The 16,731-nt window shown below is 34.3% G+C and overlaps 1 protein-coding gene across 1 annotated transcript; it reads right to left on the reverse strand.

Annotated features, from left to right (window-relative positions):
* Positions 1–6,908: 6,908 nt before the first annotated feature.
* On the reverse strand, positions 6,909–16,358 carry LOC133184589 (uncharacterized). Its single transcript, XM_061319674.1, has 11 exons — positions 16,247–16,358; positions 12,440–12,514; positions 12,168–12,221; positions 11,372–11,456; positions 10,638–10,807; positions 9,722–9,827; positions 8,845–9,015; positions 8,594–8,629; positions 8,382–8,493; positions 7,748–7,834; positions 6,909–7,417 (listed from the first exon to the last, which is right to left on the reverse strand). The coding sequence occupies exons 1-11, from the start codon at positions 16,318–16,320 to the stop codon at positions 7,293–7,295; spliced, it is 1,095 nt and encodes a 364-aa protein (XP_061175658.1). The 5' UTR covers positions 16,321–16,358; the 3' UTR covers positions 6,909–7,292.
* Positions 16,359–16,731: the final 373 nt, after the last annotated feature.

Consider the following 16,731-nt stretch of genomic DNA (forward strand, 5'->3'; position numbering starts at 1 on the left):
AAAAACCGAGGCCCCGTGTAACGGCAGGCGTTGGCACGTTAAAGATCCCTTACTGCTCAATGGCCCTGAGTGCCGAGTAAAGGTCAAAACTGGAAGCACTTCACCGGTATATGGTGACGTCTCTATATGAGTGAAAAATTCTCGAATGGGACGTAAAACAACATACAATCAATCAATCATATACCACTCACAAGTTCATTATCGAGTAGTTATGCTTGATGTTCGTTGCTTCTACACGTCATTAAAATGGTTATTAGTCCAATGACAAAAGTCCCCAGCAATACGAAAAAAATTTTAAAAGGCATTATAACGCCTTTCAAAAAGGCGTAATAACGCGAAAAAATGCGTAATAACGCCTTTCGAAAAGGCGAAATAACGCGAAAAAGGTGTTATTATGCCTTTTCAAAAGGCATTATGCCTTCTCAAAAGGCGTTATTAGGCCTTTCCAAAAGGCAATATTACGCCTTTCCAAAGGCGTTATAACGCCTTTTCAAAAGGCGTTATTTCGCCTTTTCAAGAGGCGTTATTACGCCTTTCCAAAAGGCATTATTACGCCTTCTCAAAAGGCTTTATTATGCCTTCTCAAAAGGCGTTATTACGCCTTTTCAAAAGGCATTATTACGCCTTTCTAAAAAGCTTTATTACGCCTTTCTTAAAAGCGTTATTACACCTTTCCAAAAGGCGTTATCACGCCTTTTCAAAAGGCGTTATTATGCCTTTTATTTTCAGAACATGACTAACTTAGCCCCAATCCGGGGGCTGAAATCTTACCCTCGGGACATGAATTTCACAAATAAATATAAGGCTACTTTCTTCAAAAATAATCTAAACATATTGTAATTAGATTTCCAGGAAAAAAAACGATTTTTTAAATATGTAATGTTTTTTCAATGTTAAACCAACTTTGTCCTTCTCTGGTGCCAGACACCTCTACCAAGGGTCATGGATTTCACAAATTTGGTTGAAGGTTAATTGCTCATTATACTCATGCAAATAGTTTGCCTGCTTTTTCCAAGAGGAGAGAAAAATATTTTCAAAATTGACATGAATTTTTAATACATGGCAAGCAAAGCCCCAAGCTGCATCTGCCTGTATCCTGGATTTCCACGAGTAGAGTGTTGACTTCTCTTAATACGCATGCAAACAGTTGTCTGCGAGATGTGCAGGAATATAGAAATTACTTTTAAATATTGCATAAATAAAGATGGCTTTTACTCAATCTTTCAAGTATCTATTACTAAAAAAAAAATAACACATTTCCATTTCTAGATATAACGCCTTTTCAAACAGGCCGGTAGTACGAGTGCAAGGGGGGGGGGGTGCTCCCCCACCCCACTTTTTGAAGGAATATAGTCTTGCTATAGTTTAAATATAAAAGTTCATTTATTGGCTGCTTGGTCTCTGAACATTCTGTTGCAGTATGGTTAAACTCTAGCAAATCATTGCATTCAAAAAAGTTTTACCGAAAAGTTGTAAAAAGATCCTCTCGAGTTTAGTAGTTATTTTCAGGAGAGGGGGTGTTTCTTGTTTTTTGTTTGCTTGTCAGTTTTTTGGGAGGTTGCCCCCCCCCCTTTCAAAAGCACGGGCCTGTCAATGGCATGATAATGGCTCTTCAAAGGGCATAATAACGCCTTTTGGAAGGGCGTTATAACGCCTTTTGAAAAGGCGTAATAACGCCTTTTAGAAAGGCGTAATATCGCCTTTTGAAAAGGCGTTATAACGCCTTTTAATTTTTTTTCTTCATAGATTGATCCTAATAGGCTTTCGTAGAAAACATCACCATTTTCAAATACTCATGAAAATTAAAATGGATAAATGACTCTTAAATCTCACCGTATGTTTTAACTTATGTAAAATTAAACATATGAGATTTATAAAGTGATAAAGTACATTTTTTATTTGTTATCTCATTTGAAATTGGTAATAAAATGACTATTTTGCTGTTTTTTAATCTTTAAACACGTGCCCCCCCCCCCCCCCCCCCCGTGAGACAACAAAACCTTTGGAATGAATAAAAACTGAAAAAAAGGATTGTTGTTTCGCGGGGGAAGATGTTTTGAAAATAAATTTCCATTTTCCGTTAATTTCTATAGTGAAATATCTTCTCAAATTAAAGATTTATATCTCTTTGTTTTCCCAAATAAGTTATGTTTTACATACACGGATCTAGAGGGGGGTAGGTGGAAGGGGGTGGGTGGGTCCGGACCACCCCCTGGAATTTGTAGAGTTATTTAGTGTATATACTAAACCAACTAAAAGTGGCCTTGAACCCCCCACCCCCACCCCCCTAGAAAACGCGGATCCGCGTTAAGTTGATATGAAAAGTCATAGATATGAAGCATAAGATGTCAACACCCCCCCCCCCCCCCCTCGAAATAGGTTTTTCACGTTTAGGAAAGGAGTTTACGTTTTGGGTTTATGGGGTTTTTTTTCCTTGTCAAGAAATTTCCGAGTTGGATTTTTTTTTACTGAGGTGGGCCCCTTCTGTAAAAAATCCTGGATCCGCGCCTGGTTTTATGAAAATTCACATAAATATCAATATAAATATGAACATTTATTCAGATACGTGTGGCAGTTGGCAGTAAACAGTGAGCAGTTGGCAGTAAGCAGTTGGCTGTCGTATATGGAATTCCATAAAATATGATTGACTAACATGTTCTCTCTAGTTGTAACTAGTTTTATGAAGATTTTATCCGTAAGTTTAAAAAAAATATTCACAAATAATGTATTTTATTTTCATAAACAAGTAAAATTGATGCAAAGCATCAAATCGGCCCCAAACAAAATTTAGCATTTCAAAAAGTACTTTCACAAGAAAGCACAAGATATTCAAAGCTGAAAGAATGATCATTTTTATTTCCTACTGTCTTTAAAGAAAAAAAAAAATAAATAAATAAATATTAAATAATCAAAAAATAAAATAAAAATAGATAAATAGAAATTTTAGTGCATTTGTTCATCAAATTGATTCATATTGATGTAATTATTAACTAAAGTCAAATGACAAGCATATTTATTGACATTAAAATGAAGATGTAGATCTATTTATATTCAGATTTCAAGATGAACCACGTGCTGATACCCTGGATCTTTGTCCCGTGATCTGATGTCGATGATTTCTGCAGAGTACTATGCTGCACAGCGCGGTGCAAAAGTTAGAAAAAAAATTATCCTTATGTCAATCGCAGTTGTAGAATGTTCAAAACAATTTTAACTAGTTAAACAACTTTTCAATTTTCTTTCATCATGCTCTTTAACCACTTTATTATTATCCGGAAAATCATGAAGATTTGCGTTCATATCTTACACACTCCAAGGTTTTGGAGTACCTATTGTAAACTCTTTTTATATAATCATAAATTAACAGTTATCTGAAGACAAATGAAAATGAAATTGAAACATAATAACAACAATTAAGACTTAGTTTAAAGCAAGTTTTTAAAATATTTTACTCATGATTTTTAAACTTTATCATTAAAGAATTTATTTACGGAACTAATACAGAAATAACGTCTCATTCCCCCATGTTCACTTTCTAACAACCACAAATAGATCGGTCGCTGCTGCGGCCGATTATACTTTTTTATTTTAAAAATTAAAATGTCTATCCAGCCTTTCTTTACATATTTTATTAGACATTCAAAGTATGCATTCATTAACAGAAATTTTTAAACCATAAAGCATCTAAAACATTTTTTTTTTCATTTTCTCTGAAAAAATGAAAAAAAAAAAGCTAATATCGGTCTTTAAATACTGAAACCATAGTTTAAAAGGGATGTCTAAAAGATCTATTAAATAAAATTCTGGTGTGGCATTCCTCCTTAATGCATTTTCAATAAATAATCATTAGAGCCCCACCCTAACACCAGGACCCCGACCCAGGGTCCATGAAATTCACAATTTTGGAATAGGCGCCTTTCCTCATCATAACTATGCAATTAGTTTGTTTCCTTAATATCCAAGAGCAGAGGAGAAGATTTTAAGAAATAATGCATTTTCAATATATATTCAATAGAGCCCCACCCTAGCACCGGAACCCCTGACCCTGGGGCCATGAATTTCAAAATTTGGTAGAGGGCTCAATGCTTATTACAATCATGCCAACCGTTTGACAGCTTGATGTCCAGGAGTAAAGAAGAAAAATTTTAAAGATTGCATTAATTCTGATGGTTTATCCCCATCCCTCATGCCCCAGGGGACAGGGGTAATAAATTTTAAAAATTTTTACTCCCCTTAACCCATAGATGCTTTATACCAAAATTGGTTGAAATTGTTTCAGTGGTTCTTAAGAAGAAGCTGAAAATTAGGGATGGCAATTTCTAACCGGTTAACCGATTACTCGGTCGGAACGATGGCAATCGGTTAGAAAATCTGTAATCGTTTAGTCGAAAAAAAAATTAAAATATATGTAAAATTGAAGGCTATCTTCTGAAATTCATTTAAAAAAAAGAAATTCCTACTTAAACGTTTAATTTGGCGCTTTCATATATTTATTTAGGCTGATTGGGAGGTAACTATGGCTCTCCATATTAAAATTGTGGGGTAATTGGTCTGTCTGAGATATGTTAATTACTGTTAAAACATCATATCGTTACCCCGACTGTCCTGTAATTCTTTAATGATAATAATCACCGTTGAGCATCGGGAAGTTATGTCTATCAAATTGAATTATTAAACAAAAATGTAAATTAAGTGATACAGTTAAGGCTTAGTTTTGATTATGGTGACAATGAAGAATGAACTTGTGTGACAACCGCTCTGGAAAATTATCCACGATATCTCAGGCATGTTTCATGGTTTTCTGAATTTTATCTTGTTTATCTTTATTTTATCTTATTTTATCTTGTCTGTTGAAATAAAAAAAAAATATATGCACGTAGCTGACCAAGAATAAAGACAAATAGAATGATTTTAACCTCTAACATCTTTTCTTAAAGACTTCATGTGCATGGGAATAGAGCTAACATCTGTGGCAACGCACCTTGAAAAAATTACGCACTTTGAAAAATATTTTCAAAGTGCGTTAAAATTGGGACAAAATTAACGCACTTTGATTTTTTTTTTCAAAGTGCGTTATATTTTGGACAAAATCAACGCACTTTGAAAATTTTTTTCCAAGTGCGTTAAGAGTGAACATCAACATTTTTTTACCATGGAGACACCTAACGCACTTTGAAAAAATACGTATAAAACAAAAATTCTGGACTTAGATTTTAATAATAGACGGCATTTGTTATATTTCTTCTGAAAAACTGATGAATTGATCTATCCTCATCGAGAACGAGAAGACAGGTAGAAAGTCCTTCAGCCCAACTCTCTATCTTTCCTACACAAATATATGTATTTACATGACTGGTATGACATTGAAATTATTTCTCTCAATAAATTTGAGTTAACGAAAATATATTAAAAAATTGAGAAGCTTTCCTGAAAAAAAAATTACGCACCCTATTATATTAAAGAAGAGAGCCGCATAACCTTTATTCAAAATGTATCCACAATGATTCCTCCGAAAAAATGCATTTACATGGTAATTAAAACATGCTATTTGACATGTCTAGCGTTTTAATATCAAATTACAGATTTAGAAGTAATCTGACTTTTTCTCAAAGTGCGTTTATATGGTCGATATTTACGCACTTTGAAAAGAAATGTATTTTTTTCAAAGTGCGTTAACGTGGTCCCAAAATTAACGCACTTTGAAAATTTTTTTCTAAGTGCGTTGTAGAGCTACTTGAAAAAAAGTCAAGAAATTGTGTAGTTTGATACGAATAACCGGTTAATCGGTCGAAACGTTTTGCGGTTAACTGATTAGCAATTCTGTATTCGATTGCCATCTCTACTGAAAATGTTTTTGAGTAAACTCAGGCGACCTAAAAAAAATTCTATTTTTAGGAACCATGGCAACACTGTTCATCGAAATCAAAATCTGATAAACAGAATTATGTATCTTAGTGTAGTTTACTTGTGTGCAAAGTTACACTGAAATCAGACGAAAAGTGTAGGAGGAGTAGCGTTTTGAAAGCATTTCACAGAAATTTCTATTTTTAGAAACCATGACAACACCGTTCCTCAAAAACCGATATACAGAATTACGTATTTTAATGTAGTCTACTTGTATGCCTAGAGACAGGGTTGTTCTTTAGACGTGAACCTGACAAATCATTGAATTATCTCCGAGGCAATGTTCAAGGCGAACTTTTTTGGTGTGTATAAAATAGTCTTGATAGTTTTCAAACACAAATCAATACAAAACATTAAAAAATTAAGGACTTTTTTGAAAAATAGAGAACAAAACGGTTGTAATGTTTGGGAAAAAAATGTTCACAAACATTTGGGGGAGGGGGGGGCAATGGACACCTTCCAATCAGATAAAGCTTTTCTCATCTTTAACAGCAGAGCTAAAAACTGTTTACAGGTAGATGGACAACAATTACTTTAGCTATCTAAGACAAGTAGAGCAAAAGTGTCTCTGAATTTTATGCTGAGTTTTATTTGTACATAGAATGAATCGAATTCTCCTTATTTTCAAATGCTGATTGAAATAATATCTGTGACTTACTGTATACATTGTACATGGAAATCCCCCCCCCCCCCCATTTCATTTTAGCCACTTTTGCCTTCATTTGCAAATTGAAAGGGTGAAAATAACCCTGTATACAGTATCCAAATATAAGCTACATGTATGGTGTAATCAAATTCTTGATCATGTCTTGTAAGCCAGTCCCCCAGTAGTTTCACCAATGCAGTTGTGTACCTAATCTTCAACAAAAATCAAAATCCTGGTAACAGTTTTACTAGAAGTGTTTTGGTATACTATTTCTTTAGGACAGAACAATACCTCCTAGATAAACATCGATTGCTATGACATTATTTTTGTATAGAATATTCAAAAACAAGGTAGACCATAACTTTTCAGATTTTAATACAAAACATACAGTGTAAAACACACTTCATTTGCACTGATGCCATCATAATTTCCAGGAACAACATATGTAAAATAAAATACAACAGTAGATAGACCATAAATAATACCTGATAAAATTGCTACAATTTTTGGAACAGTATATAAACCATGGATAATACTTGATAAAAATTCCTACAATTTATTGAAACTTGTCTCTGAAAGAGCCCTAGTCATATTTAATTGTTAATGTCTAAGATGACGGAAAGAAGTGATAGTCTCTGTGCTTGATCCACTATAGAGAGGTTTTTTGTGTTTCTGCACAACCACTAGGACAAGATGCCCATGATTTACCCTTAATACCATTCTCCACTGCAGCACACAATTTTCAGTGGAAATCTGGTTTCTCTGGATAGGTGCATCCTGATCGTTGAATGATAAGGTTAGCTGCATAGTTCGCACTTCGAATGCATTCCTCTATGGGCTTGCCTTTAATAAGCTGGGCTAAGAAACCTGTTCATAAATAAATAGTATTTATGTTTTTTTCTTTTTTTATTAAAAAAAAACAAAAAACAACAACTTCTAATTAAATTTTTTAATTTAATTTTTTTTCTTCAAAATATGGATATCAGATTGTTTTTTATTGGGGTATACACCATGCCAGTTTCATAGTGGGTGAAATGCAGCTCACAAGTTTACAAAAGAATTTCTAAACAATAGTATGAGATATACCACTAAAATCCTTTTAACTGCTGTATCAAGGGACATAACCTACTAGACAACTATAAATGAGAGAATGTACTGGTGATCATGATTCTGTAGTATACACCTAGTGTCACCTACCTCCAACAAAGGCATCCCCAGCTCCATTAGTATCTACAATATCCTTGTCAGCAATAGGAATTACAGGGTACTCTGTTGTTTTACCATCTGTAATAATACACTCTCTAATGCTGTATTACAATATTGTACATTTAGTTAATAAAATCAGATGACGCCATCATTTTTATGACTGAACTTTGGACAGGACTGATATAAGATATCTGAAGGTTCTGATAAATTTAAAATATACCTGAAATTTGAAGTTTTTGGTGTTTCAGATAGCAATGTGAAATGATGAAGAACTTTAATACAGAATTTTATCAATACCATCTATTTGTGACACATTACACTTTTCAAAATTTTTTGGTGGTTTATAAAACAGAAACTTGAGACCCCAATAAGCTTTAATTAGCTCCAGAAAATTTTATTTTTGAAAAATACTGGTATCAAAGATCACTTCGTCTCCATTCATTATCAAACTGTCCATTAAAAGATAAAAAGAGGAATGGGTAGGAGCAAACACTGGTAAACATTATAATTTATGATTAGGCATATATATGAAAAATGTTAAAAATATCTCTTTCAATAAATCCATATATTATGACATACAAGGATATGGGGATAGTTTCACTTGGGAAATATAAATAAAGTTGACCTTTAGCTACAACAGTTGGGTTGTTGCCCTGAGTGATGACCACTGTCCTAGGTTTGTTGTCCTCCTTTGGTAGAGCAGCTAACTTTAGTGCAATCTGTGCAATATCGGTGGTCTGAAATAAACATCCACCAAGCACTGCTACAATTTAACACTCACACGGTATGGACAGAAGGCTTGGCTACTATTTTATTGTCACCTGATTCAATTCTTACCCCGAAATTGTTTTCTTTTGCAAATGTTTCTGCTTCCTGTAAAAAGATAATAATACATTCACCAGCTGTTGTATTATAAGTTTTCTGAAAATTAATACCACAGCAGAACAAATACTGACTAAAATAAAAGTCTTTTCATTCTATATAATTGTTATTTTTAGTGATGCAAGATGTTACTGATGATAAATTATTTGCAAACTTTAACAAAAGATCAACAATCTGCCATTGGGCAATGCATTTCAATTACTTACCGTTTCATTTCCAAACAGAATATCTACAAATGGCAGGGCCTTGAGCATGGGGTCTTTGAAGAACTGACATAGGAATGGTGCAGACAGGTTCATGCTAAACACTTTGCCAGATTCCTGGGCGTGTTTGCTGATTCTCATTATAGTTGGGGGACTAACGGTAAGGGGAAATCCCTGAAAAAAGATTTATACATAAGTACCGGTAGTCTGATTAATCTCTGTTAGATTCAACAAAGTATAAATTTTAATTGGTTCTTTACATAACCATCCCCTTTCTGCTACAAGCTAGAATGTGAAATCTTCTTAACATATTCAGATTCTAATGTTTCAATCACCATATAAAATGATATGGTCCACAATTTTGCACAAAAATACTTGACAGACAAGTGGGGTTTTTTTTATCTGAAGATATGAAAATTACAAGATTTACATCATCAGATATTATGGGGAAAGGGAAATCAAGTTGGTTAAAAAAAGCATCTTGATGATTTCATAAGCAGGTGCACATCCAGAGACAGATCAATGTGCTAGCATAAGAACAAGACAGAAATTCATTCAGGTGTGAAATCCAGCATCTACACAGTACTCAAAAGCATGATTATCCAGCAAATCTAACCTTATTCATGAACACCCCTTTGTATATCAGGTCTTTTAAATAGTAAATATACATGAACAATTTTTTTTTACAAACATGCCTGTTTTATCCAAATATCTCTACATATGCTGTGAAATTTGTGATAATTTTCTTGAGAAAGTGATGTTTTAATCTGAACCATTTTTTACTGGCATCTCATCTACAAAATTATGCAAAATTTACAGACCATACCACTTAAAGCAGCAACAAGAGAGCATTTTTTTTAAAAATAAAATTCTGACTTACAGCTATATAATAATACTGGGCCTTCTCAACAAGTTTCCAGTGTTCTGGGGTCTCCAGATGTTCCTCTGTAAAACAATTGGCTGCAGCTAAATTGGCACAAAGAGACCTGTAAAAAGATGGCCTGATTTTTACAGCTACCTTCTATTATTTGATTGTTTTGAACAAGCTTCACACAATGTAACTTGTAAAAACATACTTGATTTTCTCAGACTTATTTATCAATACTTATTAGACTTTGTTCATGTAGTTCATAGGATAAAGGTACGTTTTATACAGCATTTATACATTATAAATGTACCTTGTTGGTGTTCCAGGAAACTAGTTCCCAAGTTCTCGAGGATATGACATGATTTCGGTACTTATCATCCATGCACATTTTTCATGAAGTGTTAACGAGCTTCATAAAATATGCCTGGGTTAAAACTATCACAACAAAACTTTTTGAACTCTCAAAGCTGAAACACATTTCTTAATTTCACTGAAAACTGACTTTTAATCAAAGAGAATCAAATGGGAAATAAAATTGTATCAAATTCTCATTTTAGTTTATAAATGCTATATTTTTTTGTATTCGATTCTGTTTAAAAGGGAGACTACTGTACTGCCAGTGATCAAAACCACACACTTCCTCTTGAATCTGCCAGAAATGCCAACCCTCAATAAATGGAGGAGTCATCTAATAGGCCAGAAGCTTGGGGCCTGCCGAGGTCCTCAATGGGTTCCAGGGGCAATGCCCAAGGAGAGGGTTCAGGGGGCCCCAAACCCCCAGAAAATCATGACATTTGGCAAATTATCAGTCCCAAACTTAAGCTATTAGCAGGCATACTCACAGGCACATGTTCTGCTGATCATGACTCACATTGTTCCTGAGGAGGACATATCTAGACCCTATTATTAGCTATTTTGTAAGACCTACCTATTACTTCCAGTGATAATGACAGCACAGGTTCCTGTTGGCTCCTTGTCAGTATACTGGAACTGTGTATTCACACCAGCTTCTCTGGCTTTGTTCTCCATTATTTTCCCAAATTCATCTTTGTTGATACACCCAAAGAATGTGGTAGCCTGTGGAACTCCAGATAGCCACTAAAATCAAAATATGTATGCTAAGAACATAAATATAAATCATTGGAATTGAAAAACAGAGTATTTCATTTGATGAATTAAGATTTGCTACTTAAACTAAAATTAGGAAACATATCTTTCATTAACTACTAAATGTTTTATTATTCCTGGATGAACAAGGAAATAATTTTCTCATTCATCAACATGCAGTTTTTTTTTTTTAAATAACGTCAGAGTTCAAATCATTTCACAATTATCAAACTTAATAATACCATATTTCAAGCATGTTGCACTAATTAAGACAAGGGTACATTATTACTGATAGATAAAGAAGTATTCAAGTTCCATACCATTGTTTCTACCTCAAAAAAAAATTGTTTACTCTCAAATATACAATCTTTCTTTTTCCCCCTCTCACTAAATCCAAATTAAAGAAAAAAAGACAATAAATGAACACAAGTTTGTCTGCTATATTTCCTTGTACTATATGTGTGACATAATTTACTAATACTTCACCTGATTACTTTGATTACCTGTTTAGTACTTATAATAGGGGTAACAAAAAGCTAAAGACGCATGACTTACCTGTGCTACCTTGATTGCATTAAGGGTAGCCCCACCTGGAACATACTCTACATGGGCCCCAAAAGTGTCCACCATATCTTTATACCTATTTAAATATATGCATTGTACATGCCATTGCACATGTTTAAAATAATGCATAAAATCTCCTGTCTGACCCTGTTACATTCATTCATAGTTCTACATAGAAAATGTTTAATGTTGAAAGTCTACTGTAACAGAGCATTTATAACTTGTGTGGGGCATAAACATGGGTACACTTCTTCCACTTCCCCTTCCCATTTTCCTCTCCCCCCCCCCCCCCAACTCTTCACTTTTGTTTTACCACTCCTCTCCACCTGTAACATTATTAGTTATCCAGGTCCAATCAATGGTGTACGGGGATTTACCCCGGTGCAACCCCGGGTAAATCCCCGTACACCCCTGATTGGACCTGGATAACGAATTTGTTTCCTATGTACCAAAATAAATTCTTTGTAAACAAGTCCAATCAAGCTATCAATAAGATTTACTATGTCCAACAATGCTCCGTGACGTCATGTTATTTGCTTTTTATCATAGAGAACCTATGCATTGTGACGTCACATTTTTTAACCCCGGCTCAAGTCGGGTGTTCGGAAATTTACTCCCAACTTTGTAACCAATCAAAGCTCGTGTTACAAGCTACATAGGAAATAAGATCTTTTACGAAACTACAACATAAATATACCTTATATAAATTAACTAGGCACCTTATAAACCACAAAATTACAAATGTACTAAGGTTTACAGATCAGAATACATATCTAGAACTACTTACATAGGCTTATGCTTTTCTTCTGCCAGGATTGCATCATCACTCTTCAGTCCATACCTTATAGAAATAACTATTCCTTTTAACATTTCTTGTAAGATTCTAAATGCTACATCATGAGTATGAACTTTTATTTGTAAAAATTGTTGAATACTGTAACATACATATTTATCAAATAGATTTACTGAAAAATTTTAGTGCTTTGATTGAATGGCTGGGATAATATGGATTTGAGCAATTACACTGACTTAATTAAATGATAGCTATAAAAAACTTACTTGTCTAGAAACTCTTGAGTTCCATTACATGATATGTCTAACAGAGGATTTCCATATCCCAACAATATGCCCTCCCTGTGAAATCAACAATTAAGGAAGTGAAAGAAAACTACTTCATTTCAAGACTCCCTGCAACATACTAACAGTAAAACATTCTTACAGCGAACACACTTATAATGAATTGACACTTATAGCAAAGTGATTTTCATTCCCCACGACTTAAAAATATATTGTAATCTTAATGGATATAATGAATTATGCTTATAACCAAGCAAAATCGCCAGTCCTTGGCACTTCGTTATAAGCATGTTTTACTGTAGTACAAATATATATATAATTTACTTTATTACATGACTGAATGATTTCCTAAGCTTTCTAATAAGCTGAAATCCAACATTCTAGAAATCATTGAAGGTTATATTCACCTGCACCTGACGTTCCAGGTGATTTTTTTTTTCTACATTGGACCAAAAATAGATCAGGAACTTCTAAATTGATATGATTGGTTTATTTTTGTCATCTAATGAAATCCTAGCTGTGTCTCTCATGACAGCAAGGTTTGCTGAATGAGATTGTATCTTTGAATCATATAATAAAACAGTTAATGCTGGGTTTTTTTTTTTGGTCAATACACTGATTTAGCAACCCTTGAAGTACAAAATTCACCTTGACCTTTGGGCTCAGTGAATATTGTATTCTTTGGGTAGCTAAGCCTAAATCATCATACTGACCTCAAAAGCACTGTGTATGTGGCATTTACATGTAAGGTCCTAATTGTCTATTTTGTTTTGTAAAGCCCAGAAAATTAAAGTAGTTATGGTGAAGCCTCATTAAATACAGACACTTTACCTTCAAAATGAAATTTATGGGGAACAAAAATTTATATTTATATATACATGTACTAAATATAAACAAAATGTGTTTGTGAAACACTGATGCCCCCATATGGCAGCTTATGGCGAAGGTTAAAGTTTCTCAAATGCAAGTCAAAATCCAGGCCAAAAGATAAAAAATGTTTAATTTGAAAGCCCTAGCTGCAACTGTTCAAAAGTTATGGCAAAGGTTAAAGTTTTTTAAAAGTAAGTAAAACATCAAGGTCAAAGTTGTTGGTATCCAAAGGAAGGTCTTGTCACAAGGATTACATATGTAAAGTATGAAAGCCCTAGCACCAACCATTCAAAAGTTATGGCCAAGGTTAAAGTTTTTCGAATGTAGGTCAAACTCCTAGGTCAAGGTCAAAGGGTCAAAGTGGTTGGTACCCAAAGGAAGGTCTTGTCACAAGGATTACATATGTGAAGTATGCTAGCTCTAGCTCTAACCGTTCAAAAGTTATGGCCAAGGTTAAAGTTTTTCAAAAGTAGGTCAAACTCCTAGGTCAAGGTCAAAGGGTCAAAGAGGTTGATATCAAGAGGAAGGTCTTGTCACAAGGAATACACAGGTGAAGTTTGAAACCACAAGCACCAACTGTTCAAAAGTTATGGCCAAGGTTAAAGTTTTTCAAAAGTAGGTCAAACTCCAAGGTCAAGGTCAAAAGGTCAAAGTTGTTAGTATCCAAACGAAGGCTTTGTCACAAAGAATACACACGTGAAGTTTGAAACCCCAAGCACCGACTGTTCAGAAGTTATGGCCAAGGTTAAAGTCTCATAAAATTTTGCTAAAGTTGGTCAAACTCCAAGGTCAAGGTCAAAAGGTCAAATATGATGGTACCCAAAGAAAGGTCTTGTCACAAGAAATACACATGTGAAATATGAAAGTCATAGCTCCAACCAATCAAAAGTTATGGGCAAGGTTAAAGTTGACAACAGACAGACAAACAGACAAACAGATAAACAGACAAGCAGATAAACAGACAAACTTTTGAACAGTTGGTGCTTGGGGTTTCAAACTTCACACGTGTATTCCTTGTGTCAAGATCTTCCTCTGGATATCAACCTCTTTGACCCTTTGACCTTGACCTAGGAGTTTGACCCACTTTTGAAAAACTTTATCCTTGGCCATAACTTTTGAACGGTTAGAGCTAGGGCTTTCATACTTCACATATGTAATCCTTGTGACAAGTCCTTCCTTTGGATACCAACCACTTTGACCTTTTGACCTTGACCTAGGAGTTTGACCTACTTTTGAAAAATTTTAACCTTGGTCATAACTTTTGAATGGTTGATGCTAGGGCTTTCATACTTCACATATGTACATGTAATCATTGTGACAAGACCTTCCTTTGGATACCAAACACTTTGACCCTTTGACCTTGACATAGGAGTTTGACCTACTTTCGAAAAACTTTAAACTTGGCCATAACTTTTGAATGGTTGGTGCTAGGGCTTTGAAATCATACTTTACATATGTAATCCTTGTGACAAGACCTTCCTTTGGATACCAACAACTTTGACCTTGACCTTGATGATTTACTTACTTTTAAAAAACTTTAATCTTCGCCATTACTTTTGAACAGTTGCAGCTAGGGCTTTCAAATTTAATATTTTTTATCTTTTGGCCAGGATTTTGACTTGCATTTGAGAAACTTTAACCTTCACCATAAGTTGCCGTACAGGGGCATCAGTGTTTCACAAACACATCTTGTTTCCATGTATATCTGGACCTACAGAAAAAAAACATGTATTTGGATCCATACTTTTTATTTAACAACCCATATTATGTAAATAGGGTATTGACTTCCATTTCCTATTTATGAAAAAAAAAACTTATTGGTAACAAAGCTGGTTGTATCTACACAACTCTTATGGAATAAAATCAATTTCTTCTTATTATAAATTTACCTAATTTTTATACATATTAAAAGCAGAAGAGTTGTGAACATTTGACCTATATTTTCATAGTGGTGGATCCTCCCTAAAGATACTACATTTTAAAACTTTAAAGATATGGTTTGCAAAAAATTTCCATTTGATCAATGATGACAATGTTATTATTCGGGATGCAGATTTTCTTGTACATTATATGTATCATGCACTACACTTTTACATGCACGTTCATGTACTTCGTTTCCTGTAATGTCTCCTATACATAGTTTGTCCATTTTAAAGCTACATTTATCTTGTATATTTGTCCTACAAAGCACTGATTAAATCAGATTTATCTGAAATGCAACTCAATATGCAAATGTATATTACTTTTTTTTATCTCTGTATTTTTTTTTCCCAAATATATATTGCAAATATTATATTTTTTGTAGTTTACAGCAAGTTTCTCTCAGAAAAATTTCTATGTAAAATATTATTAAAAATGCATGCAGTTTGACAGCATGCATGCATGCCTACCTAGCCATGATTGCCCTAGAAAGAGTGACGGTGTGATTATCAACTGTATAAATACGCCATCACGGACCAGAATATCTCATTTAAGAGGGGGGTTTAAAAGGATGTGACACTAAAATCAAGCCTTTTGTAAGCTAAAAATAATTCATATCTCTCAAACATATACATTCACGAAGCAATCTTAAATCAAGCAAACAAATGGTTCTTTTAAAATGACATTGTGCTTTTTTTCGTGTACACGTGTGCTGTACTTACCTGTGACGTGTACACGAATGGGACGATTCAGAAACTGACCAATAACCAAGCACCTTCACTATATTTAGCTTAAACGTGGAATGAACAGTAAAAATAAATTGACACAACTTGTCTTTAACGTATTTTTTTTAAATATAGGTTTTCATGATTTAAAAAATCAACAGTGAGCGGTGTGGTGGAAATGAAACTTGTATTTTGTCGGCAGTATGCTGCAATGCACGAATATAAACTAATCTTCTAAAGCATGATATGATAACATGGAATGAAATGGGCTTACCTGATACATTCACTTGATTTAATCTTTTTTCTATCAGGACCATCGCCATCCTGAAGTTCTCCGGTTGTAGACATGCTTATAAACCGAATTTTCTCTACCAGCTTACACTTCCTGTGAAAAAACCAAAAGATAGTTTGGTGCGGTATATTCGAACCCGGAAAGCCAAATCATCATGACCCTTTTGGGTCATATTGTGAGGTAAGCTTGAAAGAAATCGGCGCAAATTTTAGGAAATATAAACACTAAACATGCGCGGGTCTAGAGGGGGTGGGGGTCCGGAATTTGCAGAGTTATAAAAAGTATGTACTGAAGCAAATAAAAAATGGCTTTGCCCCCCCCCCCCCCCCCGAAAACGTGCACCCCACTACCACCACCACGAAATAGTTTTTTTTTTTTTACTCGGATGGACCCCCCCCCCCCGGGAAAAAAATCCTGGATCCGCGCCTGACTAAAGTACTTGTTTTAATTTAGCTTTTAAGGATATC

Source organism: Saccostrea echinata, unplaced genomic scaffold (genome assembly GCF_033153115.1).
Source record: "Saccostrea echinata isolate AGI-Se365-2 ecotype Australia unplaced genomic scaffold, CSIRO_AGI_Sech_v1 ptg000010l, whole genome shotgun sequence".
NCBI lineage: Eukaryota > Metazoa > Mollusca > Bivalvia > Ostreida > Ostreidae > Saccostrea > Saccostrea echinata.

Coding starts and splice junctions, on each gene's coding strand:
- LOC133184589 (XM_061319674.1), bottom strand. CDS start 16,320: ATGTCTACAACCGGAGAACTTCAGGATGGCGATGGTCCTGATAGAAAA. Junction 12,515..16,246: donor AAATCAAGTGAATGTATCAG/GTAAGCCCATTT, acceptor TTGATTTCACAG/GGAGGGCATATTGTTGGGAT. Junction 8,630..8,844: donor TTCTGTTTGGAAATGAAACG/GTAAGTAATTGA, acceptor ATCTTTTTACAG/GAAGCAGAAACATTTGCAAA.